Raw genomic sequence first — 17,831 nt, 5'->3', positions numbered from 1 at the left:
GAAAAACTGCAGAAGCCGGAACAAAGTCTAGGACTTAGTTAATAGTAATGTACCAATCAATATTGGTTTCTTAGTTTTGCAAATGAATCACACTAATGATAACATTAGAAGAAACTAGGTAAAGGATTCAGGTATACAGGCTCTCTCTGTTATATTCCAATATAAAAAATGTGTTTGAAAACTTAAAAAAATACGACCTCTAATATTGTGTTAAAAATGAAAAAAACACTTCTAAAAAATCAGCTGACTAAAAATTGTAGTATCAAAGCAAAAACCCATCAACAGTTAAATGGATACGCAAAATGTGGCATAATCATACAGCAGAATATTTATTTTTATTTTATTTATTTATTTTTGAGACAGAGTTTTTCTCTTGTTGCCCAGGTTAGAGTATGATGGCACAATCTCGGCTCACTGCAACCTCCACCTCCCAGGTTCAAGCGATTCCCCTGCCTCAGCCTCCCAAGTAACTGGGATTACAGGTGCATGCCCCCGCGCCCAGCTAATTTTTGTATTTTTAGTAGAGATGGGTTTTCACCACGTTGCCCCAGCTGGTCTCGAACTCCTGACCTCAGGTGATCTACCCACCTCGGCCTCCCAAAGTGCTGGGATTACAGGAGTGAGCCACCACACCCTGCCCTCATACAGTAGAATGTTAAAGCAACAAAAATAACGCAAAAACATGAGTACATCTCAAAGTTATAATGTTAATAAAATAAGCCAAACACAGAATACCTATGGTATGGTTTCATTCACGTAAAGTTCAAAAACAGTGAAATGAACCTGTGGTGAAAAGTTCAGAACAGCAGTTAGTTTTGGTGGGGGGGGGGGGGGGTAGATATTAACTGAGAAGGAACACAAAGTGGGGGTTGTTCTGTATTTTCATCTGGATGGTGGTAGTAAGGGTGTATACCTATGTAAAATTTCATCAAGCTGTACACTTAAGATTTGTGCACCTTTTCTGCATGTAAATTATACTTCAAAGGTAAAAAATTTTTAAGGAAAAAGATACATTTATCTAAAGCACACCCCTAAATAAACAAATGAGAATTAGAAGTCGGGGGGCAGGGCATAGAATACTTGAGTGTAACATTTATTTAGGAGGGGAAAGCCAACATCCCCCACACCATAACCATACCCACCAATTCTGTCTTTGATTACAGATTTTAATCTCCTCTTATAAAACTACTACTTTCGTCAACTGCATACTTACATACACTGACTAAAGTCAACATTGAAAACTTAAACTGTCAGTATGTCACTACTCTTCTACTTCTTTCAGCTAGCATCCCACCTGTGCAGGCATACAGGTTAATAAAATAAATCCAACTACCCCATTATTTCTCCTTCTTTACTTTCATCTCATAGGAAAAGCATGACCCACCACATGATCAGTTTAAGTGGAGGCACATTATCCAAAAATCAGATACCATTTAAATGCAATTTTTGATTGACAGAATAAGGTGATTTATATCAGGAATTCTATAGGGCAATACTATAAACGAAAGCCAATAAAGATATTTCAGCTTAGAAGCCACTAACTAGATGTATAACCTCACTCAAGCCATCATAACCTTTGCATGGCTTCTGCAACTCCCCCAGGAAAGAGAGTTCCGTTTGTGCAGAGATTGCAAATACATGGCAATGGGGGGCTGCTACTCCACTCTGAACAGCCACTACTAACTGATCAGAGATGGAAACAGAAATGGCACCTGAGGTGAAACTTATCTGTCATTCCTAGATAAGTGATCTAAGCTTCCCTCCCCTTCTAACTTTCTACTGTCTGTGACCTACTTGAAACAAAATACATTTGCACTAAACAGCTTAGACACAGATAGATACAATATACACAAGCTAACTTAAGGACTTAAGAGGACCTCAAAATATAGAAATCCTTTATCATCTTTAAATGTACAGTTTTTTTAAAAAAATATGCCACTACTTAAACATTTCTCTATTTCAGATGTAAAATTCTAGATCAAGTCTAAATAGGAAAACTTTAGCTGAGCACGGTGGCTCATACCTGTAATCCCAACACGTTGGGAGGCTGAGGTGGGAGAATCACTTGAGGCCAGGAGTTCAAGACCAGCCTGGACAACATAGTGAGAACCCCATCTTTACAAAAAATTTAAAAATCAGCCAAGCATTGTGGTGCATGCCTGTAGTGCCAGCTACTTGGGAGGCTGAGGTGGATCACTTGAGCAGAGGAGGTTGGGCTGCAGTCTACTAAACTGACACTAAAAGCCATGTTCACACCACCGCACTCCAGCCTATGTGACAGAGTGAGATCACGTCTCAATCAATGAGAAAAACTTTAAAATGATGTATCTTTCTCAATGTCCCAAACATGTAAAACATAGTTTTCTAATATAAACTATGCTATTGATACTCAGGTATATTTGAGAAAGCCTGAAATGATCCCCATGAAAAAACTTTACTGAAAAGCTTCCTGGAAAACCAAATGAGAATGTTTACCTTATTTCTTACCTCGAAGAGAATGCACACCCAATTACAAATGTCACAGAACTCATAAAGGTGAGCACCCTGACAGGTGTTTAGACAATTACCTAATTCTGTCAAAGTATTATTTCTAATAATTCATGTGGCTTCTGAATGTCAAAAGTTCCCTATATAGCAATTCCACTAAGTGCTCCACTCCAAAATTTCCAATTCCTTCTCCTGTTCCCTTTCAAACTCCCATTCCCTCAGTCCAACTTGCAATTATCAGAAAAACATTCCAATTCGAGTGAAAAATTTTTTTTGCTTTTGTTTTTCAGGAGAGAAAGTCAGAGTCAGGGAGAGATAGGTAAGTAGCGATTGTCTGGTACCATCTCAAAGAGAAAATGTATAGAAGGGAAAGAGATTCATCAATTAAAATGTAAGTATCTCCTAAGACCCAATTCTTGTGCCAGGTGCTTGATAATCAACAGAGGGCCCACCCATGACAGAGATTAAAGTAGCCAGAAAAAAATAAGCAACTAAAGTAATATCAATAAAACATACAACCTGTACCATGAGTTAGGAAGAGGATGTAATACAGTCCTAGATGTCAGGGAAGGCCCCCATGAAAAGATGAGCCAAGAATACCATAATATTTGAGAAAAAAACATGGCATACTCAAGGAACAGCAAAAACTATAGTTTATTTGACATATGAAGGGCAAGAGATGAGATTCAGAGATCATGGATGGCTGCAGAAGCCACTCTAAGGAACTGGACTTTATCTCCAAAGGTAATAGTCACTAAAACTGACTTGTTTGAGGAACACAGATATACTTTTTCAAAGGTCTCTATCCATCTACTTTACTCACTGTAAAGGTGGCCAAAAGGAAAGTGTGAAGAAGTAACAAAAAGGGAAAGAAGATAAATAGTACTTCAGAGACTTCTAGGATATACTCAGACAACTTGGGTTAGAGCCACAATGCCTGGAACACAGATGCTCAATTATATGTTTCCATATGCAGTATATGCAGAAGGGAATTATGGCGATGAAGAATCAAGAGCTCAAACTTACATTACTGTATTGACCAGGAAGTCCTATAAAGAATTATATTTCTATAGAATTAAAAATGCAGTTCTGTCAGCCTGGACAACAAAGTGAGACACCCATAGCTACAAAAAAAAAAAAAAAAAAGTTTTTTTAAGAGTTGGGCATGGTGGCACACGCCTGTAGTCCTAGCTTCTCGGGAGGCTGAGGTGGGAGGATTGCTTGAGATTGGGAGGTTGAGGCTGCAGTGAGCCGTGATCACACCACTGCACTCCATCCTGGGTAACAGAGTGAGACCACTTAAATTAAAAAAAAAAAAAAAAAAAAAAGATACAGTTCTGGTTTTTGTCTATTTTTTTAACAGGCATGGTTGGTACTTTTTTCTTTTTAATTGGGTTCAATTTAAAAGACTATTCACCTTGTTATACATGTATCTAAGCATGAAGTCCAGTAGAAATGACTTCCCTTTACGAAAAGCTCCTGCCACAGATACCACTACTATGTTAAGATCTCGTATGTGCTCCTGTAGCAATATCTGCTCCAAAGCTTCTTCATCAAGTTCAAAGTTATGGTCATCTTCATGAGCAAGAACAATCTGTACTGGACATGGTTTCTTCATAACCTCATCAGAATTTACTAGGTCATCATCTTCATAATTCTCACCTAGAATTTAAAAAGAAAGAAACTGGTTACTTTAATCCCTATATTACAAACTTTCATTAAGGACCACAACTAAAGCAAAATTTCAAATAAGTAATTGCCCCCTCCCCCATTATAGATCATTATAACGTTCCTTTGGATTTCTCACTCCCTCTGTGACAGGACAAAGAATGCTGATAAGATTTCCCACTTGATATGGTTGGCTGTGTCCCCACCCAAATCTCATCTTGAATTGTAGCTCCCACAATTTCCACATGTTGTGGGAGGGACAAAGTGGGAGGTAACTGAATCATGGGGGAGGCTGTCTCCTGTGCTGTTCTCATGACAGTGAATAAGTCTCACGAAATCTGATGATTTTATGAGAGGTTTCCCTGCACAAGCTCTCTTCTCATCTGCCACCATGTGAGATGTGCCTTTCACCTTCCACCATGATTGTGAGACCTCCCCAGCCACGTGGAACTGTGATTCCATTAAACCTCTTTCTTTTGTAAATTGCCCAGTCTCAAGTATGTCTTTATTACCAGCATGAAAATGGACTCATATACCATTATACATACAGATAAACAATACTACTAAATATGGCCTCTATCTCAATGAAGTCTTAACTTCATTGAGAATGTTCATGTCAACAGCAGCTGTTTTTGAGCCCTGTATTATTCTGTAAATAACTTTTCCAACTGTATGCACACACAAACTAAAGAGGGGAAAAATCAATTTCACCTGATACTTCAAATCCCAATTTTCCCTGTAAGCATCATCTAGAAAATTCACAAACATTACTCTACTTTACAAACATTAAAAACATATATTAAAATTGTTCATGTGGCTGGGTGCAGTGGGTGTAATCCCAACACTTTGGGAGGCCGAGGCAGGCAGATCACCTGAGGTCAGGAGTTCGAGACCAGCCTGACCAACATGGGGAAACCCCGTCTCTACTAAAAATACAAAAATTAGCTGGGCATGGTAGCGGGCGCCTGTAGTCCCAGCTACTTGGGAGGCTGAGACAGGAGAATCGCTTGAACCTGGGAGGCAGAGGTTGCAGTGAGCTGAGATCGCACCACTACATTCCAGCCTTGGCAACAGAGTGAGTCTCAGTCTCAAAAAACCAACAAACAAAAATTATTCATGTTATTTTTCATTCTGAAACTTAAAGAGGAAAATTACGGTTCTAACAAGTTTCCAAAAATGATACTTACAATGAGTCCCTAATTTAATAACAGTAACCTAGTACTACTACAGCTTCCTCATTAAAGCAAAGCACAGGATTAATGTTTCATTAAAGAAGAGTCAGTGAGATGCATTTATATCTCAGAATTTCATCTTCCACTGGAGCTCTTTCTCACCAAACACTACAGCCACCACTTTAAGACTATATAGCTCCCCAAAACAGCCATATAAACCCTTCCTTTGTTCACCACAACACACTAAAATAAGGTAACCTTTGCAGACATAACTTTACTGAATAGTGACGAAGAAGTACAGAGAATGTAAATAGCAGAGATAAACTTCCAAAGTCTAGGTTTCTGTTCTTCTTTAAAAAAACACCTAGCTTCAGAGGACATATACCTTGTCTGACTTTCTTCTCTACCAACTGCTTGATCCCACGTAGCAACTAGTTACTCCTGGGGACCTTATCTTCTCCCACATCAAAATTTCTAAGAGATCCCCTCCTTGAGCCTGTCTACTAAGTGTCAGTTTCCACTCTAAGGACACATACGGTATCTACTGTTTTCAATGCAATCAATGACTGTCCTACTCTGAGGAGAAAGCCAGTCCACTAAGGCGTGGTACATTATTAGTCAACAGTTCAGTAATATCTTATCCACATAACCAATATTCACAGAGCAAAGATTATATAACTACATTAGTGGATTTTTAATCTTATTACCAAAAGAAGCATCTCACTTATCTGATTTGCAAAGACTATTAGAGCCTCTACCTCCACATCACAAGGCACCTTTAACTGTATATAGCAAAGTCAACAGCACTATTTCAAAATGTGCTGAAAACAATGACAATGCATTATAAAGAGCAAGCCACTTCAAAGGAGAATCTTTGAAAGTAAAAGCAATCAATATTTAGTTAAAGGGGACATTATCACTGCCTGTATCAATGGTATATAGCAATAGTCAGGTATGCTATTTGAATGCATGCAAAAAGTGAACTTTCCAGGAAAAGTTGCAATACAGTTAAATTCTAAATTAACGTCTCATTAGGTAGGTCCAGATAAATAACAAAACAGGATGCAAACAGTGTAAGCTTCTAAGCTTAATTAGTGGTTTAAGACCATGAAGTAGGGAGCAAACTGCCTCGATGCATGTCACTTAACTTCTCTGCATCTGTTTTCTCATCTGGAAAATGGGTGTGTGTCAAACCGGCATAGCAGTACCTAACTCATAGGGTTGTCATCAGGATTCAATGAGTTGAAATATGTATGCTACGCAGTAAGCACCATAGGTGTAAGTTAACAGTAACTTCAAAATAACCAATCCAACAGGAGAAGCTTTTATTTTCCCCTTGAAATGCCAAAATGCTACGGTGATTTTCACTTGACCAGTGTAGCTGTGTACTGACACTGCCATCCACCCATCTGCTCTGGCACAGACTTGCTGGCTGTCCTTGACATATAGAGATACGTCTACGTGTCTTTTACTTACCCCTAAATCTAATCAATAACCACCTTCTTAATTTGTCTTCATTTCTGAATCTCTATTGATAATATTCCTGCGCTTGTCACTGCCACCTTATCTCACACTGTAGCATCTAACTGGTTTCCCTTCATTAATACTCTTGTCCTCTTACCCAATCCAATCTAATCTCCACAGAGTAGCAACTAAATAACATAGTTACATGTAAAGTTGACCAGGTTACCCTCCTTAAAATCACTGTTACAGAGGACTAATGACTAAAATCCTACACATGCTCTATAAGGTCCCGTACTCACCGCCAATCTCTGTTGCCTCTTTTGGTGCTATTCTTCTCTTTAAACCAGTGGTCCCCAACCTTCTTGGTACCAGGGTCTGGTTTCATGAAAGACAACTTTTCCACAGAAGGGGGAGCAGTGGTTTCAGGATAAAACTGTTCCATCTCAGATCATCAGGCATTAGTTAGATTCTCATAAGGAGCACACAACCCAGATCCCTCACACATGCAGTTCAAAATAAGGTTCGCGCTCCTATGAGAATCAGATGTCACCATGGGTCTGACAGGAGGCGAAGCTCAGGCAGTAATGCTTGCTCGCCTGCTACTCCCCTCTTGCTTTGCGGCCCAGTTCCTAACAGGCCACGGACGAGTACCAGTCCACGGCCCTAGGGTTGGGAACCCCAGGTTTAAACTAGGTAGCCAAGCTAACCTTTCATCAGATCCTCACGCTGCTAAGCTCTTTCTAGACTCTGCTTTAATATTCCTCTGCCTAGAGTACTCTTTCCTTTGTTGTTTCCTAATCAATTCATACTTACTCCTTAAATCTCAACTTAAAAGTCACTTTCCAGGAACAAGAATCTTCCCTGAGGCTTCCAACCAAGTTTAGTCATTCTATACTCCCCAAATTTTAATCTATCACTTGAATATTTATGTAAGTACTTACTTATTAAATGTCTCCCCTCTTGGATTGCCAATTTACCACTTAGTTTCCCATCAGAAGCAGAAAATAGACAAACAAAAGAAGAAAGCCCTTAAATACCTTACCATGGCTTCCATAGTCGTATGCGATCTGGGCCCAGCCTCCTCTCCATAGCAGGGGGCCTTATAAAGCACATGTCATCTTACAACACACTCCTATTCATTCCCAAAGCCTGGACAATCTGGCCTTCTTGCTGTTCCCTGATGAAGCTAACCCTGTTTCCCACCTTAGAATTTTTGTCCTGTGTTGTCCCCTATCTGGAATGCTCTGTCCCTAGAAATTCACATGGCTTATGTCTCCATCATCCAGCTCTTCAGCTCAAATGTTGTCTCCTCAGCATGGCCCTCCCTGACCACTCAATCTAAATCACAGATCCCTTTCCTTAACACTTTAATGAAACAGGTTTATTCATAGTTTTTTTCAATTCCTAAAACAACCTTTTTTCATTCGTTTAAATGTGTACCTTATATCTCCCACTCCACAGAATGAGTGTGCCACTAAAGTAAGGATCCCAATCACCCTGTTAACCATTCTCTACCAGCACCTAGAACAGTGCCTGACACCTAGCCTAGCAGGTGCCTTGTAAATATTCTTGAATGAATGAAATTTAAGCATTTTACTCAGGAGTCTTACATCTGCCCTTACCTTTTTTTTTTTTTTTTTTTTTTTTTTTTGAGGCAGAGTGCTCTGTCACCCAGGCTGGAGTGCAGTGGTGAGATCTCGACTCACTGCAACCTCTGCCTCCTGGGTTCAAGCAATTCTCCTGTCTCAGCTTCCAGAGTAGCTGGAACAACAGGTGCCCAACGCCTCGCCAAGCTTATTTTTGTATTTTTAGTAGAGACAAGGTTTCCCCATGTTGGCCAGGCTGGTCTCAAACTCCTGACCTCAGGTGATCCACCCATCTCAGCCTCCCAAAGTACTAGGATTACAGGCATGAGCCACTATGCCTGGCCCTGTCCTTACCTAGTTTATAAGCAAATATGATAATCAAATAGCTTGCGGAAATACCTCCGGCAACTCAAGAGTATTAAGTATACGTAACACAAAAATTCCATAAAAATTATGAAGCTTGGCTAGGTGCGGTGGCTCACGCCTGTAATCCCAACAATTTGGGAGGCTGAGGAGGGCGGATCACCTAAGGTCAGGAGTTTAAGACCAGCCTGACCAACATGGAGAAACCCCATCTCTACTAAAAATAAAAAATTAGCCAGGAGTGGTGGTGCTTGCCTGTAATCCCAGATACTCAGGAGGCTGAGGGAGGAGAATTGCTTGAACCCAGGAAACGGAGGTTGCGGTGAGCCAAGATTGCGCCATTGCACTCCAGCCTGGGCAACAAGAGCGAAACTCCATCTCAAAAAAAAAAAAAAAAAAAATTATGAACCAAGTAAAACACTTTAAAAAAGAACTCAAAAGTAATAACTGCTAAAATATCACAATGACCAAGTGTGGAGGTTGGTGATTTTGCTAAAACAAACAAATAGTTTTGCTCTTATTGTAAAGAAAGCATTAGTTGGTTTTTTAGAAGAAAAAAAAAAAAAACCCAAAAGCCAAAACTGACAAATGGTATCTAATTAAACTAAAGAGCTTCTGCACGGCAAAAGAAACTACCATCAGAGTGAACAGGCAACCTACAAAATGGGAGAAAATTTTTGCAACCTACTCATCTGACAAAGGGCTAATATCCACAATCTACAATGAACTCAAACAAATTTACAAGAAAAAAACAAACAACCCCATCAAAAAGTGGGCGAAGGACATGAACAGACACTTCTCAAAAGAAGACATTTATGCAGCCAAAAGACACATGAAAAAATGCTCATCATCACTGGCCATCAGAGAAATGCAAATCAAAACCACAATGAGATATCATCTCACACCAGTTAGAATGGCGATCATTAAAAAGTCAGGAAACAACAGGTGCTGGAGACTATGTGGAGAAATAGGAACACTTTTACACTGTTGGTGGGACTGTAAACTAGTTCAACCATTGTGGAAGTCAGTGTGGCGATTCCTCAGGGATCTAGAACTAGAAATACCATTTGACCCAGCCATCCCATTACTGGGTATATACCCAAAGGACTATAAATCATGCTGCTATAAAGACACATGCACACATATGTTCATTGCGGCACTATTCACAATAGCAAAGACTTGGAACCAACCCAAATGTCCATCAATGATAGACTGGATTAAGAAAATGTGGCACATATACGCCATGGAATACTATGCAGCCATAAAAAATGATGAGTTCATGTCCTTTGTAGGGACATGGATGAAATTGGAAATCATCATTCTCAGTAAACTATCGCAAGGACAAAAAACCAAACACCGCATGTTCTCACTCATAGATGGGAACTGAACAATGAGAACACATGGACACAGGAAGGGGAACATCACACTGTGGGGACTGTTGTGGGGTGGGGGGAGGGGGGAGGGATAGCATTAGGAGATATACCTAATGCTAAATGACGAGTTAATGGGTGCAGCACACCAGCATGGCACATGTATACATATGTAACTAACCTGCACATTGTGCACATGTACCCTAAAACTTAAAGTATAATTAAAAAAAAATAGGAAAAAAAAACCCCACTGGGCAGAAAACCTTTGTTAACTCGAAAATTCACCTATATTAGTTGGCCAGTCACTATGCAACCAAGTTTATTAGCACAGACAAAGACAGGCCTTTCAAATAGACAGAATGTGTCTACATATTTGTCACCATATCTAGTCTACAGCCTTTTAAAGAGAAGGGTAGCAAATAGATTTCAAAAGTATAATGGAGCCTAACAATGATGTGATACACCTGCATCTATCTACTTACTCCCCATGGTGATTTCTCTACCAAATATGGACTAAATACAGATAAAGTACTCCATCAAACACTGATATAAGCAAATGAATAAAAGAGAATTGTATGTAAATTTCATTAGGATACCTGTAAATACTGTACTAGCATTTAGTGATTGCCTACAATTAAAAGTCTCTAAATTCCACACTACTCTAAGATTTTAAACTGAAGTTACGTCCTGTGTATAGAATAGTGATTTTATTTCCATTCTTCAATGCCAAAAATTTACTGAGACAAGTAGATTTCAGCCCTCCAACACATTTTTGTGATTCACAGTTCCAAGTCAGTTTTCCCTACGCTAGCCCCCAGATGGGTCTTTCAAGGTCAAAGCTAAAAGACACCTAAAGATGATCACCTGCTTCTCAAACATCTCTCCACACATTAACACTAAGGTACCTACCTAATATCTATTTGCCACACAGCCTAACAAAAGAAAGGTGTCTTAGTAAAAAGACCTGTGATTGCCAGGGGTTAGGGGGACAGGGAGGGATGAACAGGCATAACACAGAAGATTTCTTAGGGCAGTGAAACTATTCTCTATAATACGAAATTGGCTGATACTTGTCATTATACATCTATGAAAAAAACCATTGAATATACAACCCCAAGAGTGAACCATAATGTAAAACTATAGACTTTGGATGATAATGATGTGTTAGTGAAGGTTCATTGATTTTAACAAAAGCACCACTGTGGGTGAACTGCTGATGGCGGGGGACAGTGTATATATGGAGGGGCAGGGAGTACGTGAACTACACTCTCGCTTCATATTGCTGTGAAGCTAAAATTGCTCTAAAAAAAACCCAAAAAAGTCTATTTAAATAAGACACCTGTCTTTTTGTTGTCTAATCACACATTATCTTAAATCTGCCAAATTCAGACGCTCAGCATGTATTCCAACAGCAAAATTTACACTTCAGGGCTGACCTAGATCCATCAGCAAAGTTCAAGCTTAATTATAAACTAAGATAATAAAAAAGTGCTACAAATCTTCATTATAATAAAATGTAGCATTAATGTTAGATTACATCAACCCAAAACTAAACTTATAAAAAGAGAACAAAGAATAATTCACCTTTCAAAAGGAATGAAAAGTATATTTTATTATTCACATTCCAAACAAAAACTTGAAACAAATTTTTATGGAAAGTAACCTTGATTCAGTCTATTCAGTCTACTTATAAAAATTAGTTATCCCACAAAAGCTAAGTAATGTGTTAGTGCCTAGTACTTGAACCTCAACATTTATATTTCATACCCAAGTGAAAACAGTATCTAAGTATTCAAGTTTATTCTAGCACATATTTTTTAAGAGCCTTAAAGAGGTTATACGATGGTTAAATATATTTCTAGGGATTTATCATAAGGAAATAAGGACACTAATTTTATTCTGGTGGCAAAAATTAATGTTGCATACCTCAAAACTGGAAAGTGGCCGAACAGTTATTTTAGCCATATGCTGACATATTATGCAGCCTAAAAAACACATTTACACTCTAAAAAAATTATACATATATATATTTAAATTTTTTTTTTTTTTTTGAGACAGAGTTTTGCTCTGTTGCCCAGGCTGGAGTGCAGTGGCACGATCTCGGCTCACTACAACCTCCACCTCCCAGGTTCAAGCAATTCTTCTGTCACAGCCTCCCGAGTAGCTGGGACAACAGGCATCTGCCACCACGCCTGGCTAATTCTTTTGTATTTTTACTAGAGATGGGGTTTCACCTTGTTGATCAGGCTGGTCTCAGACTCCTGACCTCAGGTGACCCACCCGCCTCGGCCTCCCAAAGTGCTGGGATTACAGGCGTGAGCCACCTCACCTAGCCAAAAAATCTATGTATTTTTTTAAACAGCATAAAATTGGCCGGGTGCAGTGGCTCACGTCTGTAATCCCAGCACTCTGGGAGGCCGAGGCAGTCAGATCACCTAAGGTCAGGAGTTTGAGACCAGCCTGACCAACATGATGAAACTCTGTCTCTACTAAAAATACAAAAATTAGCTGGGTGTGGTGGCAGGCCCCTGTAATCCCAGCTACTCGGGAGGCTGAGGCAGGAGAATTGCTTGAACCCAGGGGTGGAGGCTGCAGTGAGCCAAGATCACGCCATTGCACTCCAGCCTGGGCGACAGAGCAAAACTCTGTTTCAAAAACAAACAAAAACAAAAACCAAAAAAAAAAAAAAAAAAAAAAAACCATAAAATCAAGTGGGAAAAGGGCAGACTACAAAGTAGTAAAAATCACCCCCAATTCTATTTTGCATTTTTTAAAACACAGGTATTTGGGGGAGGGAGGATATTTGAGACTTCTAGTCATTAGAGTAACTGGTATCAGACTGGCCCTCGACCGTGGCTATAAAATTAGACAAAATACATGAAGCATTGTTTTTCAAGCAATGGACAACAAGTAGCACAAGGACACTTTCAAGGTGAGTGCCATGATCACTCCCAGCTCTCTGCCTGGGAACAATTTCCTAACTATAGCGTGAAGAACTAGAGCACAAAGATCTGAATTCAAGATTGCTAGAGCAGTAGGAATCTGTGAGCCAGGATACCAGAGAAAAAGGATCTATGCAGAGGTGGAGCCCAGAACTCCTTGGACAAGGACAACAAGTATCACAGGTGCAGGGGAACACAACACTATGCAATGCTTAACAGAAGGAAGCTACTACAGGGTTGAGAGAGAAACAGAAGTCAAACATTACTGAGACACTTTGGAGTTCTGGCCCAGCCAGAGTGGAAAGAAACATCTATACCTTAGGCATCAAGCTGAGACACTAGAATGGACATATCTTAGAATTAAGGGTCAAGTTCTAGAGTAAGGCCTACTGACAATCCATCCAATCAAAGCCTAAATAAAACCAAGACTTGAAAAGATCTGCAAGGTACACAGTTTGGAAATTTAGTCCCACTAAGTTAGGGAGATTTCCTCTAAGCTTTCCACAGACCCACACTAACGAAGTATGAAGCAAAGCCAAGGTCAAGATCCATCAGTAATTAACCTGCTTGCCAAACCAAAAACAAGCTAAGAGAATCCAAAATCTCTACAATGCATAACATTTAATATACAGTATATAAATCAGAAATTACTAGACATACAAAGAAAGAAGGAAATGTAGCCCACAGTCAAGAAAGAAAAGCAGTTAACAGTACCAATTCTGCCATGACCCAGATGTTGAATTTAGCAGACAAATGCTTTTAACCAGATACTATAAATACGTTCAAGGACTTACAGGAAAATAAAGTCTTAATAAATAAATAGATGAGGAGTCTCAGCCAAAAAACTATAGAAACTATTAAAAAACAAATGAAAATTCTACAACTGACAAGTACAATAATTAAAATGAAATACTCACTGGATGGACAACAGCAGACTGCAGGTAACAGAAGAAAGTTTGTAAACTTGCAAAGAGATCAAAAGAGATTTTCTAATCTGAAGGACAGAGAGAAAAAAGAATAAAGAAAAACTAAGAGAGTCTCACGAACCTATGGAACACTACCCAACCTGCATTTAGAATCCCAGAAGGAGAACAAAGTGAGGCTGGAGCTGAAAAAATATTTGAAGAAGCAATAGTCATAATGTTACCAAAATTTGATGACAGAGATTTACAGGTCCAAAAAGCTCAGCAAACCTCCAGTACGGTAATACAAAGAAAACCACATCAGCCAGACTGCTAAAAACCAAAAACCAAAAATAACAGGACACAGAGCAGAATATTCAAGTAATTATTGTATAGTTATGTAATAATTATACAATTATACAGAGCAGAATAATTCAAATAACTGCTGCTTATCACATCATCACTGAAGCACTGGAGGCCAGAAGACAAGGGATTGATAGCTTTAGAGTGTTTTAAAAAAAAGTGTCAACCTACACTTTTATATTCAGTGAAACGATCATTCAAAAATGAAAGCAAAATAAAGACAGCAAAAGCAAGAGTATGGCCGGGTGCGGTGGCTCACGCCTGTAATCCCAGCACTTTGGGAGGCCAAGGTGGGCAGATCACGAGGTCAGGAGATCAAGACCATCCTGGCCAACATGGTGAAACCTCGTCTCTATGAAAATACAAAAAATTAGCCGGCGTGGTGGCACGCACCTGTAATCCCAGCTACTTGGGAGGCTGAGGCAGGGGAATCACTTGAACCTGGGAGGTTGCAGTGAGCGGACATCGTGCCACTGCACTCCAACCTGGCGACAGAGCAAGACTCTGTCTCAAAAAAAAAAAAAAAAGCAAAGAGTATCTGTCATTAGCAGATGTGCATTACATGAGAGCTATATAATGTTCTTCAGGCTGAAACGAAACATTATCAAATGGAAAGTCTCTTTATTCCTTCCTATTGATCTGAATCCAAAATAGTAAACAGATACAAATATAAAAGACTGGTTCTTTCCTCCAACTAATCTCCCTAAAAGATAATTGATCAATGTGGGGTTTATAAAGTATGTAGAAGTACAAAATTTTAAAAGACATGTTATGAGGCAAAGTAAATGAAATTACACCCTAAGGTTATGATTTTAAAGTGGAAAGTGGTAAAACATTGATTCTAAATAGGCAGATATATTAAAGATGAGTATCATTAGCCCTAGAGTAATGGCTTTAAAACAAACAAAAAGAAAAAAGGTATAGCTTAAAAAGCCAATAAGGGGCCAGGTGTGGTGACTCACGTCTGTAATCCCAGCACTTTGGAAGGCCAAGGCAGGAGAATCACCTGAGGTTGGGAGTTCGAGACCAGCCTGACCAACATGGAGAAACCATGTCTCTACTAAAAATACAAAAATTAGCCAGGTGTGGTGGCACATCCCTGTAATCCCAGTTACTCAGGAAGCTGAGGCAGGAGAATCCCTTGAACCCAGGAGGCGGAGGTTGCAGTGAGCCGAGATTGCGCCATTGCACTCCAACCTGGGTAAGAAGAGCGAAATTCTTTCTCAAAAACAAAAACAAAAAAAAGCCAATAAGAAACCAAAATAAAATACTAAAAAATATTCAATGAACCCAAAGTAAAAAATAAGAACAAAAGAGATGAATGAAAAACACGCAAGATGGCAACCTTAAACCCTACTAAATTCAATAATTACATCAAATATAAATACACTAAACATTCCAATAATAAGGCAGAGACTGTCAGACTGGGTAATAAAAGCAAAACTATATACTGTATTTTTTTGTTGTTGTTGAGATGGAGTTTCGCTCTTGTTGCCCAGGCTGGAGTGCAATGGCACAATCTCAGCTCACTGCAACCTCTGCCTCCTGGGTTCAAGCAATTCTCCTGTCTCAGCCTCCCGAGTAGCTGAGATTACAGTCGCCCTCCACCATGCCCAGCTAACTTCTGTATTTTTAGTAGAGACGGGGTTTCATCACATTGGTCAGGCTGGTCTTGAACTTCTGACCTCAGATGATCCACCCTCATCGGCCTCCCAAAGTGCTGGGATTACAGGCGTGAGCCACTGCGCCTGGCCATACTGTATATTAGAGGTGTCTTTTTAATAAAAAGACAGAGCTTGGTTCAAGTAAAGTTTCAAAGTAAAAGGGGAAAAGGTATACTATACAGACATTAATCATAAGAAAGCTAAAGTAGCTACATAAACATCAAAGCTGGCTTCAAGACTAAAAGCATACCAGATATAAAATGTGTACTCATCAGAAAGACATAACAATGCCAAGTAAGAAACTCAAAATACATGAAGCAAAAATTCAGAGAACTAAAAAGAAATGCATAGTCACATTTGTTTGGATGTTTTCTTTTTTTTTTTTTTTTGAGTCTCGCTCTGTCACCCAGGCTGGAGTGCAGTGGTGCCATCTCGGCTCACTGCAACCCCCGTCTTGCAGGTACAAGCAATTCTCCTGCCTCAGCCTCTTGAGTAGTTGGGATTACAGGCACGCACCACCACGCCTAATTTTTGTATTTTTAGTAGAGACAGGTTTCACCATTTTGGCCAGGCTGGTCTTGAACTCCTGACCTCAATGATCCACCCACCACCTCGCCCTCCCAAAGTGCTGGGATTACAGGCGTAAGCCACCATGCCTGGCCACATTTGGAGAGTTTAACAACTCTAAGTAATCAATATAATAAGAAAACAAAAAATTACTATTAAGAATATAGAATAGACAGCCCTACCCACAAGAAAAATTAGCCACATATGTAATTTTAAGTTTTCTAAGTCACATTTTTAAAAAAATCATTTAAATAATATTTTTATTTACTAACCCAAAATATTATCATTTCAACCTACTCAGTATTTTTTACTTTTCTTTCTTTTTTCTTTTTTTTGAGACAGGGTTTCACTCTCATCGACCAGGCTGGAGTGCAAGGGTGCGATCTCAGCTCAAGCAATTCTCCTCCCTCAGCCTCCCAAGTAGTTGGGACTACAAGCGTGAGCCAGCTAATTTTTTTTTTAATTTTTTGCAGAGATAGGGTTTCACCATGTTGCCCAGGCTGGTCTCGAACTCCTGGGCTCAAGTGATCCACCCACCTCACTCAGCCTCCCAAAGTGCTGGGATTACAGGCATGAGCCACCACACCTGGCTCATTATTACTTTACATACAGTCTTCTAAATCTGCTGTGTATTTTACACCTACAGTACATTTCAACTTAGACACTAAATGCTTATCAGAAACACATAATCATTTAATTTCATAAAACTTACAACTGAAAAAGTAGACATGTATAAAAGTTGTTCCAACAAAGTTTTCCAGTATAATAACCGAATCAAATATTAATCATTTTCCACTCATATTTGTATCCATACTAACAAAACTGTTTTTAACGTAAATAAAATTAAATAAAACTGAAAATTAAGTTCTTCAGTCACACCATTTAAACTGCTTTAATACTCATTTCTTTCACTAACAACCATTTCTATACATTTCCTCTTGTATGAATGTCTATTCACAATCTAGATAGTTTTAAAGAAATGTTTAAATTACCACCCTAAAGTCCCTTTAATTCTACACTAAATCAGATGCTTAAACAGTATTTTACGACAGGTTTTTTAATTCAAAAAACTTTGTGTTCGCTGTAAACTGGAGTACCTTGTATACAGTACATAATTTAATGCTGGAAATCTAATTTAAAAGGTTTAGCCGGCTGGGTGCTGTGGCTCACATCTGTAATCCCAGCACTTCGGGAGGCCGAGGCAGGTGGATCATGAGGTCAGGAGATCGAGACCATCCTGGCCAACATGGTGAAACCCTGTCTCTACTAAAAATACAAAAATC

General features: G+C 39.2%; 1 protein-coding gene across 13 annotated transcripts in view; it reads right to left on the bottom strand.

The window, feature by feature from the left end:
- The window catches only part of ATL2 (atlastin GTPase 2), an 86,061-nt gene that overhangs the window by 46,956 nt on the left and 21,274 nt on the right, over positions 1-17,831 (bottom strand). For 10 of the 13 annotated variants that reach the window (XR_678049.2, XM_009442310.5, XM_054678348.2 and 7 more), the window contains exon 2: positions 3,905-4,149. The exons of the other annotated variants lie outside the window; for them this stretch is intronic. Coding sequence is in view for 8 of the 10 variants with exons in the window: in XM_009442310.5 (XP_009440585.1) it covers positions 3,905-4,149 (245 nt within the window). In the remaining 2 variants the exon portion in view is untranslated. The remainder of the gene's footprint in view (positions 1-3,904; positions 4,150-17,831) is intronic. 13 annotated transcript variants of the gene reach the window in all.

This window comes from Pan troglodytes, chromosome 12 (assembly GCF_028858775.2).
Source record: "Pan troglodytes isolate AG18354 chromosome 12, NHGRI_mPanTro3-v2.0_pri, whole genome shotgun sequence".
Taxonomy (NCBI): Eukaryota; Metazoa; Chordata; class Mammalia; order Primates; family Hominidae; genus Pan; species Pan troglodytes.
The sequence above is the reverse complement of the archived record's forward strand: the minus strand, read 5'-3'. Positions and strand labels throughout refer to the sequence as shown.